The sequence below is a fragment of the Tamandua tetradactyla genome, chromosome 21, assembly GCF_023851605.1.
Source record: "Tamandua tetradactyla isolate mTamTet1 chromosome 21, mTamTet1.pri, whole genome shotgun sequence".
Taxonomy (NCBI): Eukaryota; Metazoa; Chordata; class Mammalia; order Pilosa; family Myrmecophagidae; genus Tamandua; species Tamandua tetradactyla.
In genome coordinates this window covers 56,579,173-56,604,491 of record NC_135347.1, presented here as the reverse complement: position 1 = coordinate 56,604,491, position 25,319 = coordinate 56,579,173, and the positions used below count along the sequence as shown (strand labels likewise).

At 45.9% G+C, this 25,319-nt stretch overlaps 1 protein-coding gene across 2 annotated transcripts in view; it reads left to right on the top strand.

The window, feature by feature from the left end:
* ANKDD1B (ankyrin repeat and death domain containing 1B) overlaps nt 1–25,319 on the top strand; it is a 75,789-nt gene that overhangs the window by 41,623 nt on the left and 8,847 nt on the right. For both annotated transcript variants that reach the window (XM_077139410.1, XM_077139409.1), the window contains exons 6-12: nt 4,803–4,901; nt 5,618–5,716; nt 9,832–9,930; nt 16,508–16,606; nt 18,566–18,664; nt 20,317–20,415; nt 24,136–24,231. In XM_077139410.1, the coding sequence (XP_076995525.1) occupies nt 4,803–4,901; nt 5,618–5,716; nt 9,832–9,930; nt 16,508–16,606; nt 18,566–18,664; nt 20,317–20,415; nt 24,136–24,231 (690 nt within the window). The remainder of the gene's footprint in view (nt 1–4,802; nt 4,902–5,617; nt 5,717–9,831; nt 9,931–16,507; nt 16,607–18,565; nt 18,665–20,316; nt 20,416–24,135; nt 24,232–25,319) is intronic.

Sequence of the window (25,319 nt, the reverse complement as noted above, 5' to 3'; positions counted from 1 at the left end):
AATGGTGCTGGGAGAACTGGATATCCTTATACAAAAAAATGAGAGAGGACCCCTATCTCACACCTTGTACAAAAATTAACTTAAAATGAATCAAAGACCTAAATATAAGAACCAGGACCATAAAACTCCTAGAAGGAAATATAGGGAAGTATCTTCAAGATCTACTGTTAGTCAATGGTTTCTTAGACTTTATACTCAAAGCACAAGCAATTAAAGAACAAGTAGATAAATGGGATTCCTCAAAATGGAAAATGTTTGCATTTCAAAGGACTTTCTCAAGAAAATGAAGAGACATTACTCAGTGAAAGAAAATATTTGGAAACCACATATCTGATAAGTGTCTAAAATCCAAAATGTATTAAAAAATCTTACAACTCCACAATGAAAAGACAAACATCCTCATTTAAAATGAGCAAAATACACAAATACACATTTCTCCGAAGAGGATATATAGATAGCTTAAGCCCATGAAAAGATGTTCCACTGCCCTAGCTATTAGGGAAATGCACATCAAAACCACAATGAGAAATGCTAGTGGTAAATGAAAGTGAGGGGTAAGGGGTATGGTATGTATAATCTATTTTTTTCTCTGTTATCGTTTTATTTCTTTTTCTGTTGTCTTTTTATTTCTTTTTCTAAATCGATACAAATCGATTCATTTAGATGAATTCATCTTAGAATTCATCATCATTCTAAGAAATGATGAATATGCAACTATGTGATGATATTAAGAATTACTGATTGCAGAAAACTGCAAGCATTGGGAGGATTTAGAGAAATAGGAGCACTCATTCGCTGCCGGTGGGAGAGTAAAATGGCCTGACACGTGCAGCACTGCCGGCACGAGGATGGGGTTCTCCAGAGGAAACCCAAAGGCTGTTACTAGAAGAAAGACCAACGCCGGGGCAAAAGCAGAAATGTCCACCCTAGGGCCTGTCCCCTTCACGGATTATTTAGGATCTCTGTGGGTAAAGGACTAATAAAGCCCCTTTTCCTTCTGCATAAGAATTTAAACTTTGGTCCGAGTTCTAGCTCTGTGTCTCTGCAACCCAGAAAAAGACAGAGTATCAGCTGTGTTGCAGATCAGCATCGCTTATGATGAAAACAGCCGCTAATTGGTAAAAGGCATGTGGACTGAGGAACTGCACGTGAACTGTGAACACCTGAGGGAGAGGTGAGCCTTTGCGCCTCCCTGAGAGCCGTGATGCTGGCGGGGAGCTGGAAGCCAAGCCCGCGGGGTCGCTACAAGGGACATCTTTCTTCCTGGGGCCCTCGAGCCCCTCGGCCGGTGGACCCCGCCCGGCCCGCTGTGGACCTGGTCACGTGGCGATTGAGCCGCCCCCCTCCCCCCGACCCGGGGCTGCTGGACGGCTGGGAGGTCCAGGGTGTGAGGAGTGGTGATGCGGACAGAGGTGGTTCGTGTCCTGCGTTTCCTGAGCGCAGCGGTGCCCAGTGTGGCTGAGGATCGTTTGTGATTCTGAGCGTTGAGTTGAGCCCAAAAGGACCCCCCGCTGAGCATTTCGGCAAGGAAGCCCTGCTTGTCAAAGGAGACAAACTACTCTAAGGAGAGAGAGAGAGGAAGAAAGAGGCGTTTATTGATTTATTTAATTTAAAAAGCTCAAATGATGTCAGCAGGGAGCTTATCTCTTTTCCCACTTTTCACCTCCAGATTTCCGTGTTGACTTCATCCTTAGGCAGGCTCTTCTTATCAGGTGCGGAGAGAACTACTGATAGCTTAGCTGATGACTCTAGAGTAAAGATAGAATGTGCCAGAAAACATTCCGTGGTTGACTCTGAATGGCCTGGCTTGGCGTGTGACCATCCCCAAGTCAAATGCTGTGGCCAGGGGTGGGTGCCAGGAGACCCAGGAGCCTATAATTAGCCCCACAAAGTGGGGGAGAGGCTGGTCTCCAGTGGAAAGATGTTGAGGAGAAAACAAGTGTTCTTTTCTCTTTTTCCAGTGCATTTGCAAGCTATAAAGGCCACTTCTACCACATTTGGTCACTTACCTCCCCAGCTAAAAGTACACTTTTCTGCTAGTTTTGTAGCCCCATCTATCTCCAGTACTCAATCACTGCATTACATTGTAATTGCTTGCTTATGTGTCCTTCTCTCCTTCTAGACTCCAAGCTCCTGGCAGATGGGGCAATGTATTTTCGACTTAGCTGTTTTATTGCTTAGCATAATGCTGGGTACATCCATAGGCGCTCAATAATTTTTAAATAAATTAATGGATAATTTAAAAGGATGTGCGACTGTTTCAGTTTGCTAAAGCTGCCTGAATGCAATATACCAGAATTGGGTTGGCTTTTAAAATAGGGATTTATTAACTTAAAATTTACAGTTCTTAGGCCATGAAAATGTCCACCTCATGGCATCAGCAGGATGATACCTGGACTCTGAGGACAGGCTGCTGGCGTCCGGGACACTCTGTCAAACGGGAAGGCACATGTTTGGCTTCTGCTGGCCCTTCTCTCCTGGGTTTCATTGCTTTCAGCTTCTCCCTCAGCTCTCTGGGGCTTTTTTCCATGAGCCTCCCTCTTGAATTTCTCTCTCAACTTTTGTATATGTTTTATCCTCTTATAAAGAGCTCCTGCAAGAGCATTAAGACCCAGTTCACGTCTCAACTGAAATAACCTAATCACAAGGTCCCACCCACAAGAGGTCTACACCCACAAGAATGGATTCAAAGAACACGGCCTTTTCTGGGGTACACAATGGCTTCAAACTGCCAGTGACCAAATGTTTTAACCTAGTATAAAATCAACGTCACATTCCCATTTCATGATTTGTGTGTATGGACATTTACTGTGACCACTGCGGATATTTCCAAAGAGTTGTTCATGGCTCGAGCTAGATTTTGCTCTTCAGTGAGGTGCCTGACTTCTAAGCATGTTAACTGTGGCCCTAAACAGTTCCTATTTCTTCTCTTTGCCCCTTCTTAGTGATTTAAAGAAAACGATGAAGACAGTTCAAGCCTTCAGACTTTGAAGGTGGGGGTATATACCACACTAGTAGCAAATCTGGCCAAGAAAGATAAGTTAGGTGAATTTTTGGTGCCAATTTGTTTCTTCATTTTCCATATGTGCATGAATAGAGATTCTGTATAATGGATTCCTGCAGATATTTTGTTTGCGTGTGCCATGTATTATTTCAACTTTTTCCCTTCCTTTTTTCCTTGAGTTATTAGGAAATAGTGATCTGTTATCTTAAGTTAACAGTGTTAACTTAATGATCTTTTCATTGCCTGTGTCAGTGAGAGATGAGATGATAAATCTCAGATTCCAGGACCTTCTTACGAGGAGGCTTGTTTCTTTTTTTTTTTTTCACGTTTGTAGACATGTTATTATGTGTGCATTTATAGTCAATTTGGGAGTGCTTTCTGCCTTTAATTGAAGAATATGCTCCTGCCTCCATTTTGTCACCTTTTCCTCTTTTAAATATCTTGCATTGAGAAATTAAATTTTCTATGGACCTTTCACTATACTTGACATTTTGGCTATTGCAAATGCAGTCTCCATTTACGTGAAAAGTTGGCAAAATTACCATCATCTGAAAATTCTATATTTGAATTTCTCATCCCCCAAATCACATCTAAACACCTCCCCCCCTTGAGCTATGTTTTCTGGATAATACCTCATTTCTCCATTCCACTGCCCTCAAGAGTTTTCCTGTTCATTCTTAGTGAACTCTGGAGATAAATATGTGGGCAAAAAGGTCCGAAAAGAAGCAATTGATAAAATGTCCTGTCTGAACCCCATAAATATTAAGTCCTAGAGAATTTTTGTTTCAAACATTTTCATCAGTAAGGTAAGTGCCTCAGACAGGGGCCTGGCAGATATAGCGTCCCGGCCCGCAGGGGCCTTTCCAGCCAAGAGACCACAGAAAGCAGTAGGTACCGACTGAGACAGAAGCTTGATTATAGGACTTCACTTACAGGAGCAAAGAAGGAAGTTAATCAGGGAACCAGGCTGCTCGGAAGGCAGTCGATTCAGAGCTCAGGTGAAAGCACTTGGCGCTCAGGCGGGAATGGACAGGCCAGGCACAGGGGCCCGAGACAAAGACGTCCATTGAGTACGAGAACACGGGTATGGCAGAGGGGGCTCCTGACACAGGGGTAGGGTTGATTCTGGCTTCTGTGCATAGGGAAAGGATTACAGGCTGCTTCGTAGATTCAGGAAGCATGACAAGATCCCCAGGACTTCAGGAAGGAGGTAGGGGATAGTTTAACATCCCACGCAGAGAAGGGCCTGGTCTGAACACGCCTCGACCCTCTGCGCATCCCTCCTTCTGCAGGGAGATCAGCTTAAACTCTACCTGGTGCAGTCACGCCAGTGCAGCGTGCTTTCAGATGTTACAAAAATGGCTTGGCCCCTGGGTCCCCGCAAGTAGCTTCTTAATAAAGAATTGAGTGAAAGAACGGTTGCATAAATACAGGCAGTTCATAAATGTCTGCATTGGAAAGGGATCTCATCGTCTGCTGTGACGCGGCACCTCCCCTTCCACCCCCATGAAAGTGACTCCATGCCAACCTGGTGTTCCCCACAGTTTGGGGCAATAGCCCAGAACTGGATCTGGTTTGGGGGTCAGAAGATGGGGACAGAGTGGCATTACCGCTCCCTAAGAGGGGCCTGCACTGCTGTGATGTAGGCCACCGTGGCCCACCCACCCACCCACTTCGGACACAGGGAAGGTTTGAGCAGCCATCCGACTGTTGGGTGAAAATGCGGACAGCCTTGTCGGATCGCCTGGCTTGTTCATAAAAGTGTAACGAATGCTGGGCGTTTGTGATTGATTTTCAGAGAGGAAGAAGGCCATTTCTTTTGGCGGCTGAGAGGGGCCATGTTGAAACAATAGAAAAACTTATCTCCCTTAATCTGCACACTTCAGAGAAGGACAAGGTGAGTTGGACTTTTATTCCTTTGCTGAGAACAATAGAAAGGGGGTAATAATTACCAGGAGTAACAGTTGGTGTGTAGAGTTGGCGATGACCTCTTGTCATCAGTAGAGTTACTGCAGTCGGAGAGAATCTTGCAGGGAGCTGTCCAGATTCCCAGTTGCAGCTCCATAAATATTTGGGAACTCAATGGACTGTGTGGATTTCTCCATTATCAACTCTAACCCTCTCCGTGCCTCCCCTGATGGCAGCTGGAGACCCAGCTTCGCCTGGCTAGGGGAGGGAAAATGTCCAGGTGGGCATCTACAGCTATCTGCACGTCTTTGAAGATATTCTTAGGATAAATTCTTACAAGCGGGTTTGTGGGTCAAAGGGTATAGCACATTTAAAAAGATTTTAAAATTTGGAGTGCTGAAACAGCCACCCGCCCTGAGACATTGTTCAGTAGAATTACACTCATTGCCTCTTTTTTTTTTTTGCAAGTAAATTAGTAGCAAAGGAGAACAAGGATCATGGATGGATTCTGATTACTGGTTCAAACAGCTATGTCTTTTCATTTAAAACTTTATAAGTTTTACATAACAGTGTGGGGAATGTGCCCACATGCAGGACCCCAGCTTTAGGCAAAATGCAACCTTTCTGAAGCCTCATTGCAGTCCTGACTGTTAGAGGGGATGCTCCCCCACAAAAGAGATTCCACCTCAGTTGTGTTTGTTGCAGGAAGGAAACACTGCCCTGCACCTTGCTGCGAGACGTGGTCACAGTCCTGCTGTGCGGGTGCTGCTAGCTCAGTGGCAAGACGTAAATGAGACCAATGAGGTATGTGGAAATGCTCATTACAGGTTGGCACAGTACTTAAAAGTAAAAGTCAGAGGGGTGGCTTTCATGAAAGGAATGAGAAGGAGACAAAGTATCCTACAGCAATTAATGTCTTAATCCCTTCATTTATTCACTCATTCATTCGAAGTATTTGTTTAATATGTATGTGGAGTATGCATTCTTTTTCTAGAAGCCTAAAGGGCATGCAAAAAAAACCAATATGTTGAGATAAATGAAATAATATATACAATATTTAGTATATGCAATATGTCCTGGGAACGTAAAAGAAAATCTGTTTCAAAAATTATTGTCTTCACAGAGGAGATGGTATATTAGCTGGGTCTTGACATTGGAGTGGCATTGGCCAGAGGGATTTAAAAGGGCACTAATGCAGGGTATTTGAGGCCAAGAGAAGAGCCATACAAAGGAACTGAGACATGAAATGGCATGATGTGTCCTGGGATTGACAAGTTCAGGACAACAGAAATTGAAAAGGGGAAACTGAGTCTGCCAAGACAGATGATGCTGGCAGGAGGAGCGTCTGGGCTCTGACTAGTTGGCAGCAGAGAACTTGAAGCAGCAAAGAAGGATGGGAATTATCCTGAGTGTAGCTAGCTAACTCTGGCAGCAATCTGAAGAGTGGGTTGCGTCTGGAGGTGGAAGTCTCAGTGAAGAGACTGAAAATGGCTGAAGCCTCACACAGAGGCCCTCAGAGGCATGAACTGAATGAAGTCACAGGAAGAGGCAGACTCTGTGGGACTTATAGCCAGGGGTTAGGGGAAAGGAAAACTTTCTGTCCCACAACTCTCTGGCTTGGACTACAGAGCTGTAGAATGCAGGGAAGGAGCAGGATGGAAGGTAATGAGAGTTTGGGTGGCCTGGTGGTTTGGAGCTGTACGTACCAAGCAAAGCATGTTTTAAATTTGATCCGTTCCTGTGGGTGAACACATGGTTAGTAGGACCTTTGATGAGGCACATCGGTTAGGGTGTGACCCATCTCAATCTCAATAGGTCTTAAACTACTGGAGTCCTTCATAAATGGAATGAAATTGAGACAGAGGGAGAGAAAGCCAAAGGAAGCAAGAAGTTGAGATGGAGCCCAGAGGAGAAGGAAGAGGCCAGGAGAGGAGCCAAGGGTTACCAGCAGACAGCTCCAGAAAGCCACTGTCTTCGGGGAGAAAGCATCACCTTGCTGATAACCTTGATTTGGACATTTTCTTGGCCTCAAAACCATGAGCAAATAAATTTCCATTGCTTAAGCCAAACCACTGAATGGTATTTTCTTGAGCAGCCAGGGACACTAGGACAGGTTGGGTACCAGGAGAGTGGGGTGCTGTTATTGCAAACACCAAAAATGTGGAAACAGCTTTGTACTGGATACTGGGGAGAGGGTGGAAGAATTGTGAGGTACTTGATAGAAAAGGCCTAGATCCCTTTGGAGAAACTGTGGGTAGAAATAGGGATGCTAAAGATATATCCAATGAGGCATTAGAAAGAAATGATGAATGTGGTATTCAAAACTGGAAGAAAGGCTATCCTTATTTTAAAGTGGTGAAAACTTGGCAAAATGGAGGCTTGATTTGTTTATTTTTGCGTGTTCTTGCTTATGACCAACAGGCTTCGTGGGTTTAACTAACTTTAAGATACCAGGAATTTGACCTTTTTGAATGAAAGTTATGAGTGATGTATTAGAAACTCAAAAAGAACGTGAATACATAGGGTAAATCATAGGCTTGATTTCACAAATCAGGAGAGAGATGGAGCTCTGCAGTCACAGGATATGGTTAAAGTCTTAGTAGTGCGTGCTGTGTTCTGTCTTCATTTTACTCACTGGATGTGCGCACTTGCGATTTCATCCTCCTTTTAACTATTTCGAACCAGGGCACATTGGGGAGAGTTTACAAAATCTGATGAACTGTAATTGCAGGTTATGATAGGCTTCATTTGTGCAAAATAAATCATACGAGGGTGGTATTCTCCTTTTGGATAAGGTGCATCCTTGCAGGCCAGACGTGGGCTTCCTGACACACTGATGCCAGCCCAGTGGGAGCCCATGTGAATGCGCCCTAGAGGAGTGGTCTCCCAACATTTCTGGTAGCAGACTTTTGTCAGTAAAGGAAGTTGGAGTATGTACCTGTCACATATACGTTTATAATTAAATTAATTAATACATTATAAAACATGTAGTCAGAAATATACATTTTAAAGCTTGGGATAAAAAATTAAGGTGAATAGCAGTTCCTGTGTTCTCCCCAGACCCAAGGGATTATCTCACATACATCTGATATACTTCCTTCCGGTTTTCTTTGTGTCCTATGCATATTTCTTTTTAAGTGACTGCCCAGTGCTTTAACAGTGTTTGGTCCATGACATTTGGTTTGTTTTAATTTACTTTATTATAAGTAATGCTGTCATGGAGCTCTTCATATATAAATCTTAGTCTGAATTTTTCATTATTTTTGTTGGGTATTGTTCGAGTTTCCTTGTGGCTAAAGCAAGTACCACGCAATGGGTTGGCCTAAACAGTGGGAATTTTTTGGCTCATGGTTTTGAGGCGAGGAAAAGTCCAAATCAAGGTGTCTCCAAGGCAGTGCCTCCTTCCCAAAGACCGACACCCCAGGGCTGGCTGCTGGTGACCCTTGGTCCTTGGTTCCCTGTCTCATGGCGGTCACGTGGTGGCCTCTTCTGTGCTTCCCTCCTCTCCTGGGCTCGGTTGACTTTCAGCTTCTGGCTGCTCCTTTGTGGCTTTTTTTTCTCTCTCTGTGATCTTCCTTATTAAAGCTTTCAGAAATAGGATTAAGGCCCATTCTGGGCCATACTTTACTTGAAGTAACCTCATCTAAAGGTGCCATTATGAGGGATCCATGCCCACAGGAATAGAGTAAGTCTAAGGACGCTTTTTTCTCTAGAGCACCTAGCTCCAGACCACCACAGTATATTACCAGAAGCAGGATTATTGGCTCAAAGGTATGAACGTTGTTTAGGCTCTTGATATGCTGAAGATGTGCACCTTTCCTTCCCATTTCTTGCAAATAATTTTCCCACTGGGGTTTGCCCGTTGGCATCTTTTTTCCTGAAAAAAAAAAAATGAGGAAGCTGATTACGAGGAAAGGTTCCTTTGTAAAAAGATGGCTGTCTGAGGTAGCCAGACAGAGTGACCAGGACACGTTGGGAGGGGCACCTGCTCTGTGCTCCTGCGCCCTGGTTAACGCAGCGTTCGTATCTAATCAGTCACATGTAAACCTGTCTGGACTTATCCTTACACAGTTGTTAAACAGAATAGCATCCAAAGTGGGAAATGATTATAGGTGGGTAGGGAAATCTATATTTTTCCCCAAAATTTTTAGGAAAGGGACTGCATGATGAAGGAGAAATACCCCCATAGCTACCGTGTGAGGCAAGTTCTCTCTCTCCCTCTCTCTTTGCACTTAACTAAACTCTCATTTAGTCCAACTAATGTTTATCATACTAAGTTTCAGGAAACTTAAGTACTGAGATAGGGTATTACTTTTCTTTTTTAGAAACTGACATGCACAATTTTAAATCGGTTTTTAAAAAATTAAAGCTATGCTTTAATATAGAAACTTCTGTTTGTATAATTCCTTATTTCCGTGATTACCCTTCTTAGCAGTTGTTACTTCTGCATGGGCAGCATCTGTGTCTTTTTTTGTTTTCCCTATCCCAAAGCCTAGTAGGGCCTGACATATGACAGGTGTCTAATACATGCTTGCTAGAGAGGTTAACAGAGGTTCATGAACTGTAGTTGGAAACCATAAAAGGTGGCAGCACAACAGAACAGTTAAGAGCACAGGCCTTAGAACCAAGCAGGCTGGAATTGAGTCTTAGTTTTGCCACTTTTCATCTGTGGCTTAGTTTCTCTATCTGTAAAATGGGCATAATATTAACCCCTACCTCAGAGACTTATTGTGAGATTTATCTGCACCAAAGTGTAAGGTTTTGTCAAAACAAACTTGGCACATAGTAAGTGGTCAAATAATGGATGTTGTAATGCACAAAAGGAAAAGCTCACTTTTCCACATAATTTCATTTTGCACATAGTTTCATCTCATGGCTAGAAGGCCATTGATTTTAACCTTTTTATTCTCTTTTGATAGGATGGAGAAACGCCATTCTTACTGGCTGTTGAAGGAGGTCATGAAGAATGCAGCAAAGTGCTACTGGCGGCGGGAAGTGACATGAACATTCCAAATAAAGTATATTCTCTGCTATGTTCATTCCAGCAGTGGGAGGGACTCAGAAATGTTCTTTGGGGAATCTAATACACATTGATTCATTCATTGGGCTTTTATAGAATTAATACTAATAATATGCTTTGTTTTGTATAAGTATTAATAATCTACCTCTGATATCTCGCAACTGAAGTCTCCTCTAAAGCAAAGCTCTTCTTTCCATTCATTTGAGTAGGAGATCATTGAGAATGGGGTAAAAGGAGCAGGTTGTTGTCACTCCTTAAGAACAGAGACCCTTTTATTCTCCTTTGTTTTTCTCTGTAGCAACCAGTACATACCTGGCTCGTTCATAGTAGGTGCTGAAAAGGTGCTTATCGTGTGAAAGCCCAAACGGTCGGACTGGAGTCTGAGGAAGGCACGATGGCACAGTGCCAAGAGCACTGAACTTGGAAGCAGAGGACCTGGTTCTAGTATTGGATTTATTAGTCAGCTGGGAAACTTTAAGGAAGTTTCTTAAAGGCAATTTAAGAGCCAGATCCCTCATCTGCAAATTTGGGCTACAAAATGCCCATTTTCTCAATCCCATGGAGATGTCATAAGAATTAAAAAGCATGTTGCTAGTTCATGATTAATGAGGAAGAATTCCCAAAGAAGCAATGAATCTGTGAGTTAGAAATTCCAGGATTTGAATATTTCCCCAGATACTCAGTTCCTCTACTTTTTTGGGGTCTGATTCCTGCTCTGTAAAATGATGCCTGCTAAACCACATCTCTGGGTCCACGCAAGCATGCGTGCATTTCTTTATTCAACAAACGTATGCTGAGTACCTATTTCAGGCCAAGCCCTGAGGTGAGTTCTTATGATATGGAGATAAAAGGCATCATCCCCATTCTCAAAGAGCTCCCAGTCTTAGTTCTTAACCCTGGAAATAATTGTAATCATAATATTGATTATTGGTTACTTTTGTATTTAATCTCAGTGCCAAGGTTCTTTGAGGTAGAAACTGTATTATTTTCAGTTTTAGTTTTCTAGCTGCTAAAACAAATACCAGGCAGTGGAATTCATTGGCCTACGGTCTCAAGGCTAGCAGAAGTCCGAAATTGAGCTGTCGCCAAATGATACTTCCTCGCCAAAGACATGGCATTCTGGGGCTGGTTATCGGAGACCCTTGTCCCTTGGCTTTTCTGTCAGATGGTATCGCACATGGCAGTGTCTTCTCCGGGTCCTGTTGACTTCCAGCTTCTGGCTGCTCCCCGTGGCTTCTTTCTCTGTGTCCAATATCCTCTGCTTATAAGGACTTCATCCATGTTGGGTTAAGACCCACCCTCATGCAGTTGGGCATGTGTTAACACATCCTATCTTCAAGGGCCTGTTTACAAATGGGGTCACAACCAGAGGACCGGGCTTTGGGACCTGAGCATGCCTTTTCTGAAGGTCTTGATGCATTCCCCAACATGTTCTCCATTTTTTCGATGAGAAAACTGACATTTAGAAAAGTTAGGAAATCACCTAGGGTCATACCACTAGTCAATGGCAGAGCAAGAATTCGAACTCAGGTCTGACTCCAGGGATTGAATTTTAATCACTGCAATAGCCTTGTCTTCAGATGGTTTACTTTCTTTTTCTGGTTTTCTAATTAATTTTAAATTTTTATGAAAATAAGTCATGATAAAAATTTGAACAGTACCAAAGGATATATTATAAAGTGTCTTACTCTGCCCTCACATTCCAGTTTCACTCCCCAGAACTAGCATCATTGATAGTTTATTTCATCTTTCAGGAGTTGTCCATGCTGTCACGTGAAAGACAAGCTTACACACACACCCCCATACACACTGACACGACATAACCGGTGGCACATATGCAGTATACCCAGCACTGCACCTTTTTATTTTTAATTGCCAGTAATTCTTAGAGATCTTTCCATATCAGCCCAATGTATAAACACTTTCTTTTCAAAAGGTACAAAGTTTAACACTAGAATAAAGAATAAAGTCCCAAGCTGGCAATGTTTTGTACTCTTGAATTCTGCTGGTCGAAGTGTAATTTTGCACAACTCCTTTGCAAATCAATTTGTTGCTTTGTTTACATCCATGTATAGGAGACTATGTTGCAGAAATAGTTGCAAAGGAGGAAGCAGCTACATGCATACCAGAGTGGCCAAGAAAGAGATAAAACCTACATTTATAATGAATGGTAGGGGAAGGGGGAGTAAAAGTTTGGTGCACCTTTTTCTTGGGAAATTATGTAGCCATTAAAGAATAATAAAGAGGAATACTAAATATATTCCAATAAATATAGAAAAATGTTCATGATAGAACACTAGTTAAAAAATACCTGTTTGTGCATATATTTGAACAATATAAAATTTCTGTACACATGGGCAAGGATTGTGGGGGTGAGTGGGACGTGAAGATGGTGTGCCTGCTTTCCACTGAGGTCTCAAGGTTATGTAGACGATAAATACAAAGTTGAGGATGCATGGGGCCCGTGCAATATTAAGAATTTGGAGAGCTGTGTGCTTTCTGGTCACTGTGTGTGAGGTGGCTCCCTGTGCCCCATCCACATCCACCCTCAGGCCCCTGGAGAGCCCTCCCTGCTCAGCCAGAGCTCTCAGTCTCTCTCCTCTGTTCTGTGCCCCTCCTGTACTTCTGTACAGAGTTTGCTTTCGGAGGGATGCTCCCCTGTAAGGTGTCCTGGGTTGAATTGTGTCCCCCAAAGAGGCATGTGGAAGTCCTCACCCTCATTCCTAGAAATGTCACTTATGAAAGTGACTTACTTGGAAGTGGGTCATTGCAGGTGGAATTAGTTAAGATGAGGTCACACAGCCTAGGGTAGGCCCTTAATCCAATATGACAGTGTCCTTGTAAGAGGAGAAGCAGCACAGAGACAAAGATACGCAGGGAACAAGGGCATGTGAAGACAGACAGAGACCGGAGTTGTGTTGCCACCAGCCAAGGAATTCCAAAGATTGTTGGCCAAGACCAGAAACCAGGAGAGAGGGAAGGAACAGGTTTTCCCTAGAGAGTTTAGAGGACCCTCCTGGCACTGTAACTTTGGACTTGTACTCCCCAGAACTGTGACACAATAAGTTCCTGTGATTTTAAGGCCAGCCAGCGTGTGGTACTTGGCACAGCAGCCCAGGGCACTAATGCACAATGGTTTTCACGTGCCCACGTTCTCGCCACCTGACAGGGCCGGCGAGTCCCACGTGATAGCTACCCTACAGCCTCGCCCTAGCAGGCTCTAGGCGGCCTGAAAACTGTCATCAACCCAGTTTTCAGCTTTTATGGTTTCTTGAGTTTCCCCTCTGAGTTCATCAGCACACTGACTGGGCCTACAACTGCAGCCCCCACTGCTGCCGCCCCCACCTCTGCCCAGCCCGGAGGGGAAAAGAGGCAAATGTGAAGCAAGAAGCCAGCGGTACAAACACATCAGCACAGGCTGGGTGGACTTTCTTTTGCTTTTGCATCTGCAGATAAGCACCGTGTTGGGTCCCGGAAACGCTTCACCTGCTGGCAGGGATGAGTCTGTCTCCAGGAGTTGCTTTTGGGGTGCTGACCCCCCAGCCAAGCACAGATGTCAGGGGCTGAGTCATTCAAGGAGACCCTGGGTGCTGGCGGGAGAGGCCGCCCGAGTTCGGACAAAACGCTTCTCCAGCCTCCCGTTCCCTGCCCTGGGGCTAAGACTCCTTTCGTAGGCCCTGAGAACTCACATTTCTGGAGGCCCCACCTCAACTCTCATCAGACGTGTTTAAATGCCCTTCCCTTCCCACGTCCCACACTAAATACGTGGGGTTTTTCCTTTTTGTGAATTGCTCTTAAAAGCCTTTTAATTTTAGCTTTTGAAATTATTTGACTGTGATAAACCCACCTGATTTCTGATGGGCTCTGAGTTCTTAGAACCGCATGTGCATATTTGGGCAAGGGGAAAAAATTTAGCCTCCAAATTGTTTACAAATGCAATGAATATTTTATGAATATTACATTTAATAATTGATGAAGCATGACTATGTCAATTAAATATTTATTAACTTCAATTTTGTGATTTTCTTTTGGTTTCTTGGAACCAATAATTTTATTTTGGGTAGCGGGTTTCAGATATGACTTTGGCCCTTGAAAAGTCCGTTGGCCTCCACGCTCGCTGCCTGCCGGGCCTCTGGGGTAAAATCCTGCACATTTGCACAGCAGCCTGTGCAGCAGGGCGCAGCGGGGTGCAGCAGTGCCTGGCCTGGAGCTCCTCACACGTGTGGCCTTGGCAGGCCTCAGGTCCTGCAAACAGAGATGCTTTTTACCATCCCATCTCAGTTAAATGTCCCCTCGCCCAGGAGGCCATCTGGAAAGCAGTCGCCTATTTATTTTACTTTTCTTTGTAGCACTTGTCACTAGCTGATGTTATTCTAACACCCTTCAGAATCTAATAATAACATGTATTCTAAATTTGCTGATTTACTAATCAACCAATCAATCTGCCAATCTAGAGCCCAGGTGGTCGGCCACCCCACTGGAATGTAAGTCTAGCAATAGTGGAGTTCTCGTCAGTCTGGTTCACATCATGTCCCCCCACTAACCTGGTGCTTTGCACGTAGTAGGTGCTCAGGAATTTTTTGTGGAATGAATATGAGGATAGTTATGATTGCCGAACGTTCCTACTAGCTCATTTATACTTCGAGTATTATTACGGCTGGAGAGAAAGAAGTAGGATGATGTGGCAGGCAGGATAATGGCTCTGCAGAGGTGGGCACTCCTAATCCCTGGGATCTGTGGACATCTTAGGGTACACAGGAGAGTATAGGTTGCTAATCATCTGACCCTAAAATGAGATTTTTGTGGATTACCTGGGTGGGTACAATATTCTCATAATAGTCTTTTGAAATAGAAGACTGAGGCAGGAAAGGAAGTTAGAGTGGTAAGATGTGGGAAAGACTTAGTCCACCATTGCTGGCTTTGAAGATAGGGGAAGGATGCCACGAGCCAAGGAAGGCATGCAGCCTCTAAAAGCTAGAAAAGGCAAGAAAGATTTTCCCTAGAACATCCAGAAAGAAAGAGACATTTGAGCACATTGATTTTAGCTCAGTGAGACCCATTGAGAATTTCTGACCCCCAGAACTGCAAGATGATATATTTGTATTGTTTAAGCCACTAGGGCTGCGGTAGTTTGTTACAGCAGCAGTGCATAGTTCATACAGATGGTTACGTCATTTTTACAGATGAAGACGAAGAGGCCTATGCTGGGTAGGCCGCTTGTTCAAGGCCATGTGGGCATTTAACGTCAGCTTAAGCTGGAGTTCAATTGGTCAGAGTGTATATCGTTTCTATTAGCATCCGTTATCTCTTGCTTTCTACAAACCAACACAGAGTGTAGTGGCTTAAAACAACAATTTAGTATTATCTTAAATGGTCCTGTCGGTTGACTGGGCTCAGCTGGGAGATTCTTACTCTCACTCTCTTACGGAGTTGCAGCCATATGTTGGCCATGTCTGAGGTCACTGAAGGTTTGACCATGTTGGATGTCCGAGACGTCTCGTGCACATGGCTGACAGCTGAGAGCTGCTGGCTGTCACTATAGCTCAGCTTGGGCTGTTGGCCTGAGTGCCCGCACATTGCCTCTCCATGTGCCTTGGCCTCCTCACAGTGTGGCAGCTGGGCTCCAAGAGAAGACATTGCAAGACGAAGTGCTACAAGAGGCAGGAAGAAGAAGCTGTCAGGCTAGTTACGGTCCATGCCTAGAACTAGCACTGTGTCACTTGTACCGTATGCCAATGGTCAAAGCAGTTACAGGTCCCACCCGGATGCAAGGTGGTGAAGAAATAAACCCTACCTCCTGATGGGGGAATGGCAAGGTCACATTGTAGAAGAGCATGTGGGGACATTGAGGCAGCCGTTTTAGGAAAATACAATTTCCTACATCATCTTTATTTGGCAGACCTGAAAACATTTTGTAGCGATCTTATAATTACTCAACCAACAACTAATTCATTAACCATCTGTTATTGTGAGACATCATGCTGAGCCTTGCAGAAGATGGGAGGTTAGTCAGAACCAGGCCCTGCCCTTAAGCAACTTGCCATCTAACTTGGGCACTGAGTAAACACACTTGAGCACAGGTTGTGGGCAGCTGGCGCAGTGAGCAAGAGGTGCTGAGGGAGTTGAGTGAAAAGGGCAATGAGGGGACACTGAAATGGGTAGAAATCATGCTAAACTTTGAAGCCATTCTAGGCAAGCTGGCAAGCTGATGGCAAACAGAGATAGGGAGGCAGGAGGGTGTTGACGCGCCTCTTTGGGCCAACCCCAGCTCAGGTCCTTTGGCTCAAGGAGGAGTTTGGGGGGGGGTGTAAAGAGAGAAGACATATCTAGTCCACCTCATTTTTCCTGGAGAAGGGGAACAGGGATTTAACTCATATTTGCCTGAGACGTGCGTTATCTAGGACTCGGTCAGGGGAGACACTTGGGAATAGCAGTTGTCATAATAACTAGAAACACATTGGATTTTTTTTTTAATAGCCATAATATTTAATTGTACTGATTACCACGTGATTAACACCAGAAAGCTGGCTTCTAATGGGACCCCCTCCCTGACCCTCCCCATCTGTCTCTTACAGCTCAATGTCAGCGCTTTGCAGATAGCAACCCGGAACGGCCACGCAGCCCTGGTCAGTTTCCTTCTCAGTGAGGACGCTGAGCTGCATCAGAAAGGGGAGGTGAGCTTGGCTGTGCCGGGGGTGCCTCCCGCAGGCCCCTGTGGGGTTGAGATGTGGTGCCAGGAGGAATTCCTCCTGGGAGGGTGGACTGGTGCTTTCGGAGACTGAGTCTTTTACTCTGGAGAAATAAAATCCAGAGAACCGATTTTAGAAGGGCCTTGAGGCTCCTTGAACAAAACCAAATCTTCCTGTTCTGAGTATTTATATACTTGCTACAGTAAAACCTTCTCGTGTGTCCGGCGATGTGATTATTCTTGTATTCAATTTATCAGTCTGGGAAAACGATGACGCTGCTGGAAATATGACAGGGGCTGATAACCTTGTTTCTTCTTTGAAAGTCGATTCCTTATCCTGATTTAGGCTCTCTGAAGTTTGCGTTGGCTTTAGTAGAACTAACAAAGGGCCTCAGGGCTGGAGCCGGATGAGAGAAATTCCCCTGTTTTTCGTTTGTCCTGTGAAAATGTTTTCTCTGATCTCGCTTGGCCATTCCTATGTGTTGTCGCAACGTGAGGGACGGGATGTGATCTGAGGCACGTCGGGTTGTTTTGGAAAAGGGTGATCAGAACATTGGCTCTGGCCTTGCCTGGCCTTGCGGGGACACCTCGGCTTGCAGGCCACCCCCCCCCCCCCCCACCGCGGCTTCCCGGGCGCCGTGTGTCCCTCTGCCCGGCTCACCTGCACCCCAGTCTCCTGCTGAGCACCTCCCCTCCCCCTCTGCGTCCTGGGGCCCCAGAAGTCGGCTCGGGCAGGGGCTGGAATCTGGAAGAACTGAGTTCAAACCCTGTCTGCGCCTCCGCGCCTCGTATCTAAACTGGGGGGTAGGAGACCTCACTCGGAGGCTTACGGTGAATGAGACGATTCCTGCAGAGGGGTCACCCGCCCAGTGTTTGCACCGAGCATAGAATGGGGGCCCGGTGCGCGTGGGAGAGGCGCGGTCAGCAGACGCCGCGTGCGCCTGAGGCTGGGCGTCGTTGCGCCGCGCTGTGGCGCGACCTTCTCCACGCCTGCCCGCCCCGCACCCGCACGCGCCCCGCGTCCCTCTCTCCGCCCGCTTTCTCCCGCCCGCTTTCTCCCGCCCGCGGTCTCCCTGGGTCTTCTCCGTGGCGTCTCACCCCGCCCCTCCCCGCTGCGCCCCTCGGCCCCCGCCCCTCGCGCTCACGCCTCGGCCGCCTTTGCCCGGACTTCCCTTCCTCCTTCCCCACCGCTTTCCCCTCTTCTCTCCCCGGCTCCCCACACGTGGGTTCTCTCCGCTGGGGGTGCTGGGGCGTGCAAGTGGGCGCTGCGGGCGAGAAGGGCGCAGGCCCCGGGGGCAGGTGGGCGGGGCGGCAGGGGCGCCAGCCCACCGGGGGGCGGGGGGGGCTCATCCCCCAGGGCGCCCGGAAGAAAGCGCTGCCCGAGGATTAAACTCAGCAATGTGCCAAGCGCACGCCATTCCGTCCTTGCGGCCCCTCCCACTGAGCTGCAGCTCTTTCGAGGCTCTGAGGAGTCCCGCACCCAAGCGTGTGTGTTACTTTCTTCAGCTCCATTTTTTACACTCAAATGGCAGTTCCTCAGGAAAGCCTTCTCTGACCTCCCCAAAGGCCACCCCTTGTCCTTGCCTCCACACGTGCCCTCATAGCATGCTCTAGTTGCCCTCCAAATCAGGTATCACAATTTATATGTTCGCGTGATTTTTTAAAAATTAATATTCACCTACCGCACTGTTCTGGAAGGTTCCTGAGAATCCCTAAAACCCTAGCATCCTGAGGCGCGTTGGCTCTTAGTAGGTGTTCATGATGAGTGGGGACAGCTGATTGCTGGGGAGCAGGTTTCTGTGCACTTACCATGGCCGGCCTCTCTGCTGGGCAATTTCACAATTCCAATAAATAATTGGGAATCGTCCATTGAAACAAGTTGCTTTTTTATCTGAACAGTTATGCCAGAATTCTTTGGATCTGACATGTTTCTTTCTTTCTGCAGGCTAAGGAGTCCCCTCTCCATTTAGCTGTTAGCAATGGGCATATTGCTGTGGTAAACAGCTTATTAAGTGCACAACATGATACTGACGTCTTAAATCAGGTAAGCCAGGTAGCTGAGAACCTGGAGAGTCTGTTTTCTTAGGTTTCAGTGCAGTGCTGGTTTAGAGGTTGTTTTGGTCAGTTCAAGGGGCCCTAAAAATTCCTGGGAGTTGTATTGTGCATTCTTTCTACCCCTTTTCTCCTGCACCCCCGTGCCCACACCCATCCTTTGTCTTTCTCAACCATACCCTGGGATTCAGCCAATGCAATTATTAAATTGTTCGCATTTAACAGACCCAGATCTTTTGATAGGGAAACAATAGCTCAGAGGTAAATTGCCAGAGGCTCTAAATCAAAAGCTACTTCCCAACTGTGATATATAATGATGGGGAGCTTTGTCATAAGAAGAAACTTTCTGTATTAGAGACAGTAAATGTGTCTTCCTTTTGCCCAAAGGCAAAAAAAAAAGCGCTCTTGCAATAAAGAATCACCCTGAATTCAATCGACTGAAGCAGAATCAAGTGCCTCAAGAAAGGAATCCATCAGCAGCTGGAAATGGAAATACCGAGCTAGACTAGTAAAGAAAGGGGCGGAAGCTGGCAGGCTCCGCTGCCCTTGGTTCCAGGGGGTTCTTCGGCTGGCTGGGTGGGCACCCCAGGAGAGGGCAGGTGTGATCTCCGTTTCACACCTGCGTAGCTTTATCCTCTTCAGCTTTGGTTAGGTTTGCCATCCGCTTACAAAACTAGACTTCATCATTTTAATTTGTTTTGACCAGGAATACAACTCAGTCTGTACAAATAAGAAAATAGCAAAAGCTCGAAACTTAAAATTTGTTGGAGAGCTGCCCCCACCCTCCCACCCCCGCCAAAGAAAGGGATTCTTGTTAATATTTTGTTGTAGTGCCCACTTTGTAGCCTTGTGGCAATATTTTCCAAATTGATTCTGTTGGTGTTTATTTGATGCACAACATTTGTGTCTCTGTTCCAAGCCGGTATAGACCTTTGATAGGTGTGACGGTGTGTGGGTTGTCTCGATTGACAAGCCCCAGAGGGCGCTGCCACCCAGAGGGGGGTCTTTAATAAATGCTTTTGGATAATAATCTCACCAAGGTGCCAGCCAGGGCGTGTGCTGGTGGTGAGAGCACTGGGCTGGAAGGAAAAGACCTGGGGTCTCTGGGCCATGGCGCTGCTGTGTGGTCCTAGGAAGTTGCTCCACCTCTCTGTTGAAGGAATGCGTTAGCTTATATCCAAGGTTCCCTTCTGCCCTGCTCTGGAAATGTCTTCGCATCAGTTTTCCTTTTGGTGGGTGGTGAAGACAGATGATTTCCTGTCGTGATTAGTCCAGAAAGAAGTGAAAAGTCTTGTACTCCTTTAGACATTATAGTTGTAGACAATTTAGAAAATAGAGGAGAGCATCCAGAAGGCAATAAAAATCAGCTCTAATCCTTCCATGTAGATATTACCATTATTCATATATTTAATGAGTTTCCTTCTTTTTTCTCTATTTTTTAATTTAAAAGATTCAGTGTTGTTTTTGAAGATTTTCCATGTCATATGCATTTCTCGTTTCATTAAATACATTGTGAAATTGTTTTTAAAAATCATTTTTAAGGGTTGCCTAATATTCCAGCATATGGATGTACCACATTTATCTGTGCAGAGTTTTCCCCTCCTCAACGCCCTTGGATCACATTTTTAAAATTTCTCGTGGTAGAGGCAGCAAACCCCTTTGCATGTAGCTGCTGACCTTGGAGATGCTGAACTGGTGGAGGTTCTCTTGCAGGCAGGATGTGACCTGAAGATGGTTGATGAGGTAATTTTATGAACTTCACACTCTTCGCCTCATTGCTAGGACCTCCCAGCTGGCTACAAACCTCGGGCAGCAAGGCTTACCCATAACTTTTGTGAAATGGACACAAACCAGAGGACCCTTACATCTTCCTAATCAGTTCAACAGCAAGAATTTGATAAATATGTGTCAGCAAGAATTTTTTCTCTAAATAAGAAAATATGTATTTTAAAAATTCAAATAGTTATTAAATTTGTGAGTAATTATGGATTCATATGGTCTAGAAAGAAAAAATAACTTGTCAAGGTTTTACAGAGAAAATTTCCCAGGCCACCTTCGTTTGTCCAGTTCCCATACTACCCTTGCCGTAGATATCCACTATTATAAATTTCAGTTATACTGAAATGTCCTTCCAGAGTTCCTTTTTGCATATACAAGCAAACATAAACGTATACTCTTATTCCACTCTTCTCTCCTTTTAACACAAGATAGTGTACCTATTCGTACTATTCTGCATTTTGCTTTTTTCACTTAATAGTATGAAATGGAGATATTTCCATATCAGTGCATGGAGAGTTTCTTCATTCTTTTTTTCCCACCTGCATAATATTCCACGGTATGGCCGAATCGTAGTTGCACGTCTCTACACTTGCTTCCAAAGAAAGACGATTTTGTTTCTTCCAAGTCCAGGCAGTGACGCGGTTAAGGCGTTGGGGTTGCCGGAACGCCATGCGTTACGTCCCCGCCTCCCTCAAAGGTGTAGAAGGAGACCATGTGTTTGCGGCCTGAGTCAGAGGAGAGCATCCAGAAGGCAATAAAAATCAGCTCTAATCCTTCCACGTAGATATTACCATTATTCATATATTTAATGAGTTTCCTTCTTTTTTCTCTATTTTTTAATTTAAAAGATTCATTGTTGTTTTTGAAGATTTTCCATTCATATGCATTTCTCATTTCATTAAATACATTGTGAAATTGTTTTTAAAAATCATTTTTAATGGTTGCCTAATATTGGCCTGAGTGACAGCATAGGCACGACACACCTGCTAATTTATTGAAACCCTCACCTCTCCTCTGGAAGACGGGCAGAGCATCCCTGTTTTCAAGAGAGGGTGTGAGGGGATTTGGTGACATCCACAGTCTCACACAAAGCGAGAGGCAGCTCTGGGCTTCAAACCCAAGCGCCCAGTGCTGAATGACTGGGTCACCGGCAGCTTCCCACAGCACGGGGTAAAGGTGACAGCTCCCAAAATGTGAAGGTTTCCCCTCCCTGTCTTTGCCCACTTTATTTTCCTTTAGTCCAGCACATCCCTAGTTAACAATGCAAGCTCGAGGCCCACCCTACTGTATTCTAGAATCCCTCATGTTACATTTGTAGGATCCGAAGTAGAGGTGCTTCATTTTACTTTTCTACGTAGATAAGTCTGTAAAGTTAACTCTTTTATTCTGATCATAAAAATAATACAACTCCACTGTAGGCAGTTTGGAAAACAGAAAAGCATAAAGAAGGAAAAAACAATTATGCATAATCCCATCACTTGGATGACCGTTAACATTTACATTAGGATTTCCCCATGCTATCGCTTTGTAATTTGTCCTACTTTTTAGTTCTTATGTAACAAGACAATCTCGGGGGCAGAGAATCTATAGCCGTAGTGGGGTGCTTCATGCTGGAGCGCCTGCTGCCCGGGGGTGTGACCCTCCACCTGCAGTGCTACAACTTTGTAGTAGAAACAAAAGCCCAGTTAGTTTACTAGGTTTCACAGTCTGATTTTCCAAGATTACCTCTCTCCTTCCCCCACCCGTCTTCCGTTTCAGGGTCTGGTTGACTCCCAGTACTTCCTTAATTTATTAATGAAAGCTACCTTTCTAACTGCTCCCACAATTTTTACCAATACATATATATTGGTTTTACCAAATACAATGTTAAAGTTCTGGATGGGAACCAAGGTTTGGTGTGGTTTTCCGGAAGCCTGTCTTCTCCGCCTGGGGGGGCCCCTCCACACTCAAACCCCCCCCCCCCATGGCAGAAATATTTGGACTTTACTCCAGCATATGCTGCCTAGGAAGATTTTCTTATGTGCTGGCTCTGAGAAAGCTGCCTTCCGAAAGTAGGTTAATTATGGTGATTCAGATGGCTTTATAAACCCGGATTTAGGCGGTATACAATTAGAGTCTTGCTAAATGCCTGCAAAATGCAGCTCTTCCTAATTAATTACTGTCTCTTTTGATTAGGAGCTGGTTCCTTTCAGCCCATGTTCTCGGGCTTACCTGGGTCTTGGTGCCTGGAAATACAGTCAAATCATGTGTGCTGGTGGGAATTGTACTTGTTGCAAATGTCTATGCATGTAAGAGAATTGTTGGGACAAATTTCTAGATCCCTAAGAATAAAAACACTGCATTCCTCAGATTAGGATTTCTGGGCTTATTTCTGATCATTGATTTTAATTATCTTTAGGGTCTTTGAACAAATTCTTCAGGAATCATTTGAAAAGCAAGTGAGAGCCACCGTCCCTTTGTCCAGGGAAAAACGAATGGATAGTTGGAGAGGTTGCACACTGGATAAAATCTAGGGGACCCACTTGCAAAGCTGTGTGTCCTGGTTCTGAACGGTCCCCACCTTGAGAAAGGTCCTCCTTTTTGTAATCTGTATATTGTACCATATGGATTCCAGGCAGCTCATGCCCAAAATTATGTCCAGAACAGTCCTTGTTCCTCACTCCACTTGGGGAAGCCTCTCACCCCTCACCCTTTCCTTTGCTTAGAGACATAATGACATAACAGAAAAAATGTCCATCTACGAATCCAGTGAGCTGAATTCTAGGGTATGAGTTAGTAGTGTTTTCACTAATATTATTCTTACTAAGATAAAGTATTTTCTGTCGTATTATTTAATTCTTTTCTATCTCATTACTGTAGCCTCCTCAACCCATGGCTCCCACTTGATGGTCAGAGGTGGCTGTTGAATCTCCAGCCATCACACCAGCATTCTGTTCAGGAGGAAAGAGGAAAGGAAGAGAATGACATGCCCTTTTCTTTCAAGGCCATTCGCAGAAATTGCATGGGCTGCTTCTGTTTACATAACATTGGCTAGAATTTAAGTCACATACCTAACTGCAAGGGAGGAAGGCTAGGAAATGTCTCTAATTGGGGTGGCCAATCGCCCAGCTAAAAATCAGGGGTCTCTTCCTAGAGAAGAAAGGAAGAAAAGCCTTCTGGGGGAGGCTGACACACAGCCTCTCACAGGTGGGGCCTCTATGCATGATGCTTTTTACTTGCTGAGGACTTCTCTGTGCCGTGAGCTGGGGAGATGCTTGGGAGTCCTGGAGAAATGTCTCTAGCTTCAAACGATGATTTTCAGCTGTCTAAGTCTTAGGGGAATTGATGGAGATGTAATCTGACCTTGGGAGCATTTTCTGGGTAGTTTACAGTCTTCAGAAGAAGATCCAAGCATACGCTCCCCCGCTTTGCTTCTCTAGTTCTAGTCTTTTCCCAGTTGCTGCAGCACCTAAAGCTGTTGGTATTTAGCATCTCTACTGCCAAGCACCATCCTGGGGCATTATATGCGTGATGACATGACCCCCCACCAGTGCCCTGTGGGGGAGTTGCTGAGACCCAGGGAAGCTACAAATGGGCCACGCACACCCAGCGAGGAGGTGTAGGGACCAGGAGTTAGAGTGCCACGCCTTGTCCCCGCTCCTCGCTGCTAGGCCGGCGCCTCACACTCTTCTTTCCGGCTCCCAGCAAGGCAGGACAGCCCTGGCCGTGGCCTCCAGGAGCAACCACAGCCTGGTGGTGGACATGCTCATCAAGGCGGAGAGGTACCAGGCCTGGAAAGAGGTACGGAAGGGCCACGGCTTGGGTAGGGCAGCGCGCACTTTGCCCCCGTCTTCTCGGGGGCAGCGTGGGGTCAGGGCAGTGCCCCCCGGTGCCGCCCCACTCGTGGCTGAGCCGCTGCCTCGCCGTCCTCCCTTTCCCTGGCCGGCAGCCACGACCCGTCGGAATGGAGAGGGCCTGGGTTCCGTCGGGCCAAGCCGTCCCTGTCCGCCTTTGCTGGGCGCCCCTTTGGTGGCCGCCCTGGCGGTGTCCTGTGTCCCGTGGCGGCCGGCCAGGCCCCCTTCCCGGGAGCTCCCGGACCCGCACTGTACGGGGCGGCGGGCAGCCCGGGTCTCGCGCTGCGCTTTTCGGGTCCCACCCACACGGCTCTCCAGCCCCCCGGTCCCACCCACACGGCTCTCCAGCCCCCCGGTCCCACCCACACGGCTCTCCAGCCCCCCCAGTCCCACCCACACGGCTCTCCAGCCCTCCGGTCCTGCCTGCACACGCGAGAAACCCGGCTCAGGTCACTCTCTCTGCCCTCGTTCATCTCTGCTTCCCCTAACACCTGCCCCGCAGGCAGCCTCTCGGTAGGGGCTCGCCTCCCTTAGAGCCCAGCCTGGGCCTCTGCGCAGGACTGGCACGACCAGACCACTGGCAGCGCCCAGGACCGCATTTCCCCTCCTGGGCTGAAAGGCCACTCGTCGGCACAGAACCCGGGCCCTGCGTTGAGGAGTGGACCCCCGAGGGCTGCAGGCTTGCTGGCTGTCCAGTTTGCCAATCCGGGCAGATTTCCCTTTACATCGTAAAGCGAAAAACATTTATTTGCCCTCTTCTCCCTCACAGTCCTGTATATTTGCCTCCTTAGCCCTAAAATACAGGGATCATTTAAAATGCTACACTGTCCTCCTCACAATTTTTCTTATTTATCTGTAAAAAAAAACCCAAAACTTTTTAAAATGCAATTTTAATGAGAGATATATTCACATACCATACAGTCATCCATCGTGTACCGTCAGTGGCTCACAGTATCGTCATAAAGCTGTGTGTGTGACATCGTGGTCGATTTTTGAACATTTTCATTACTCCAAAAAATAAAAATAAAAGTAAAA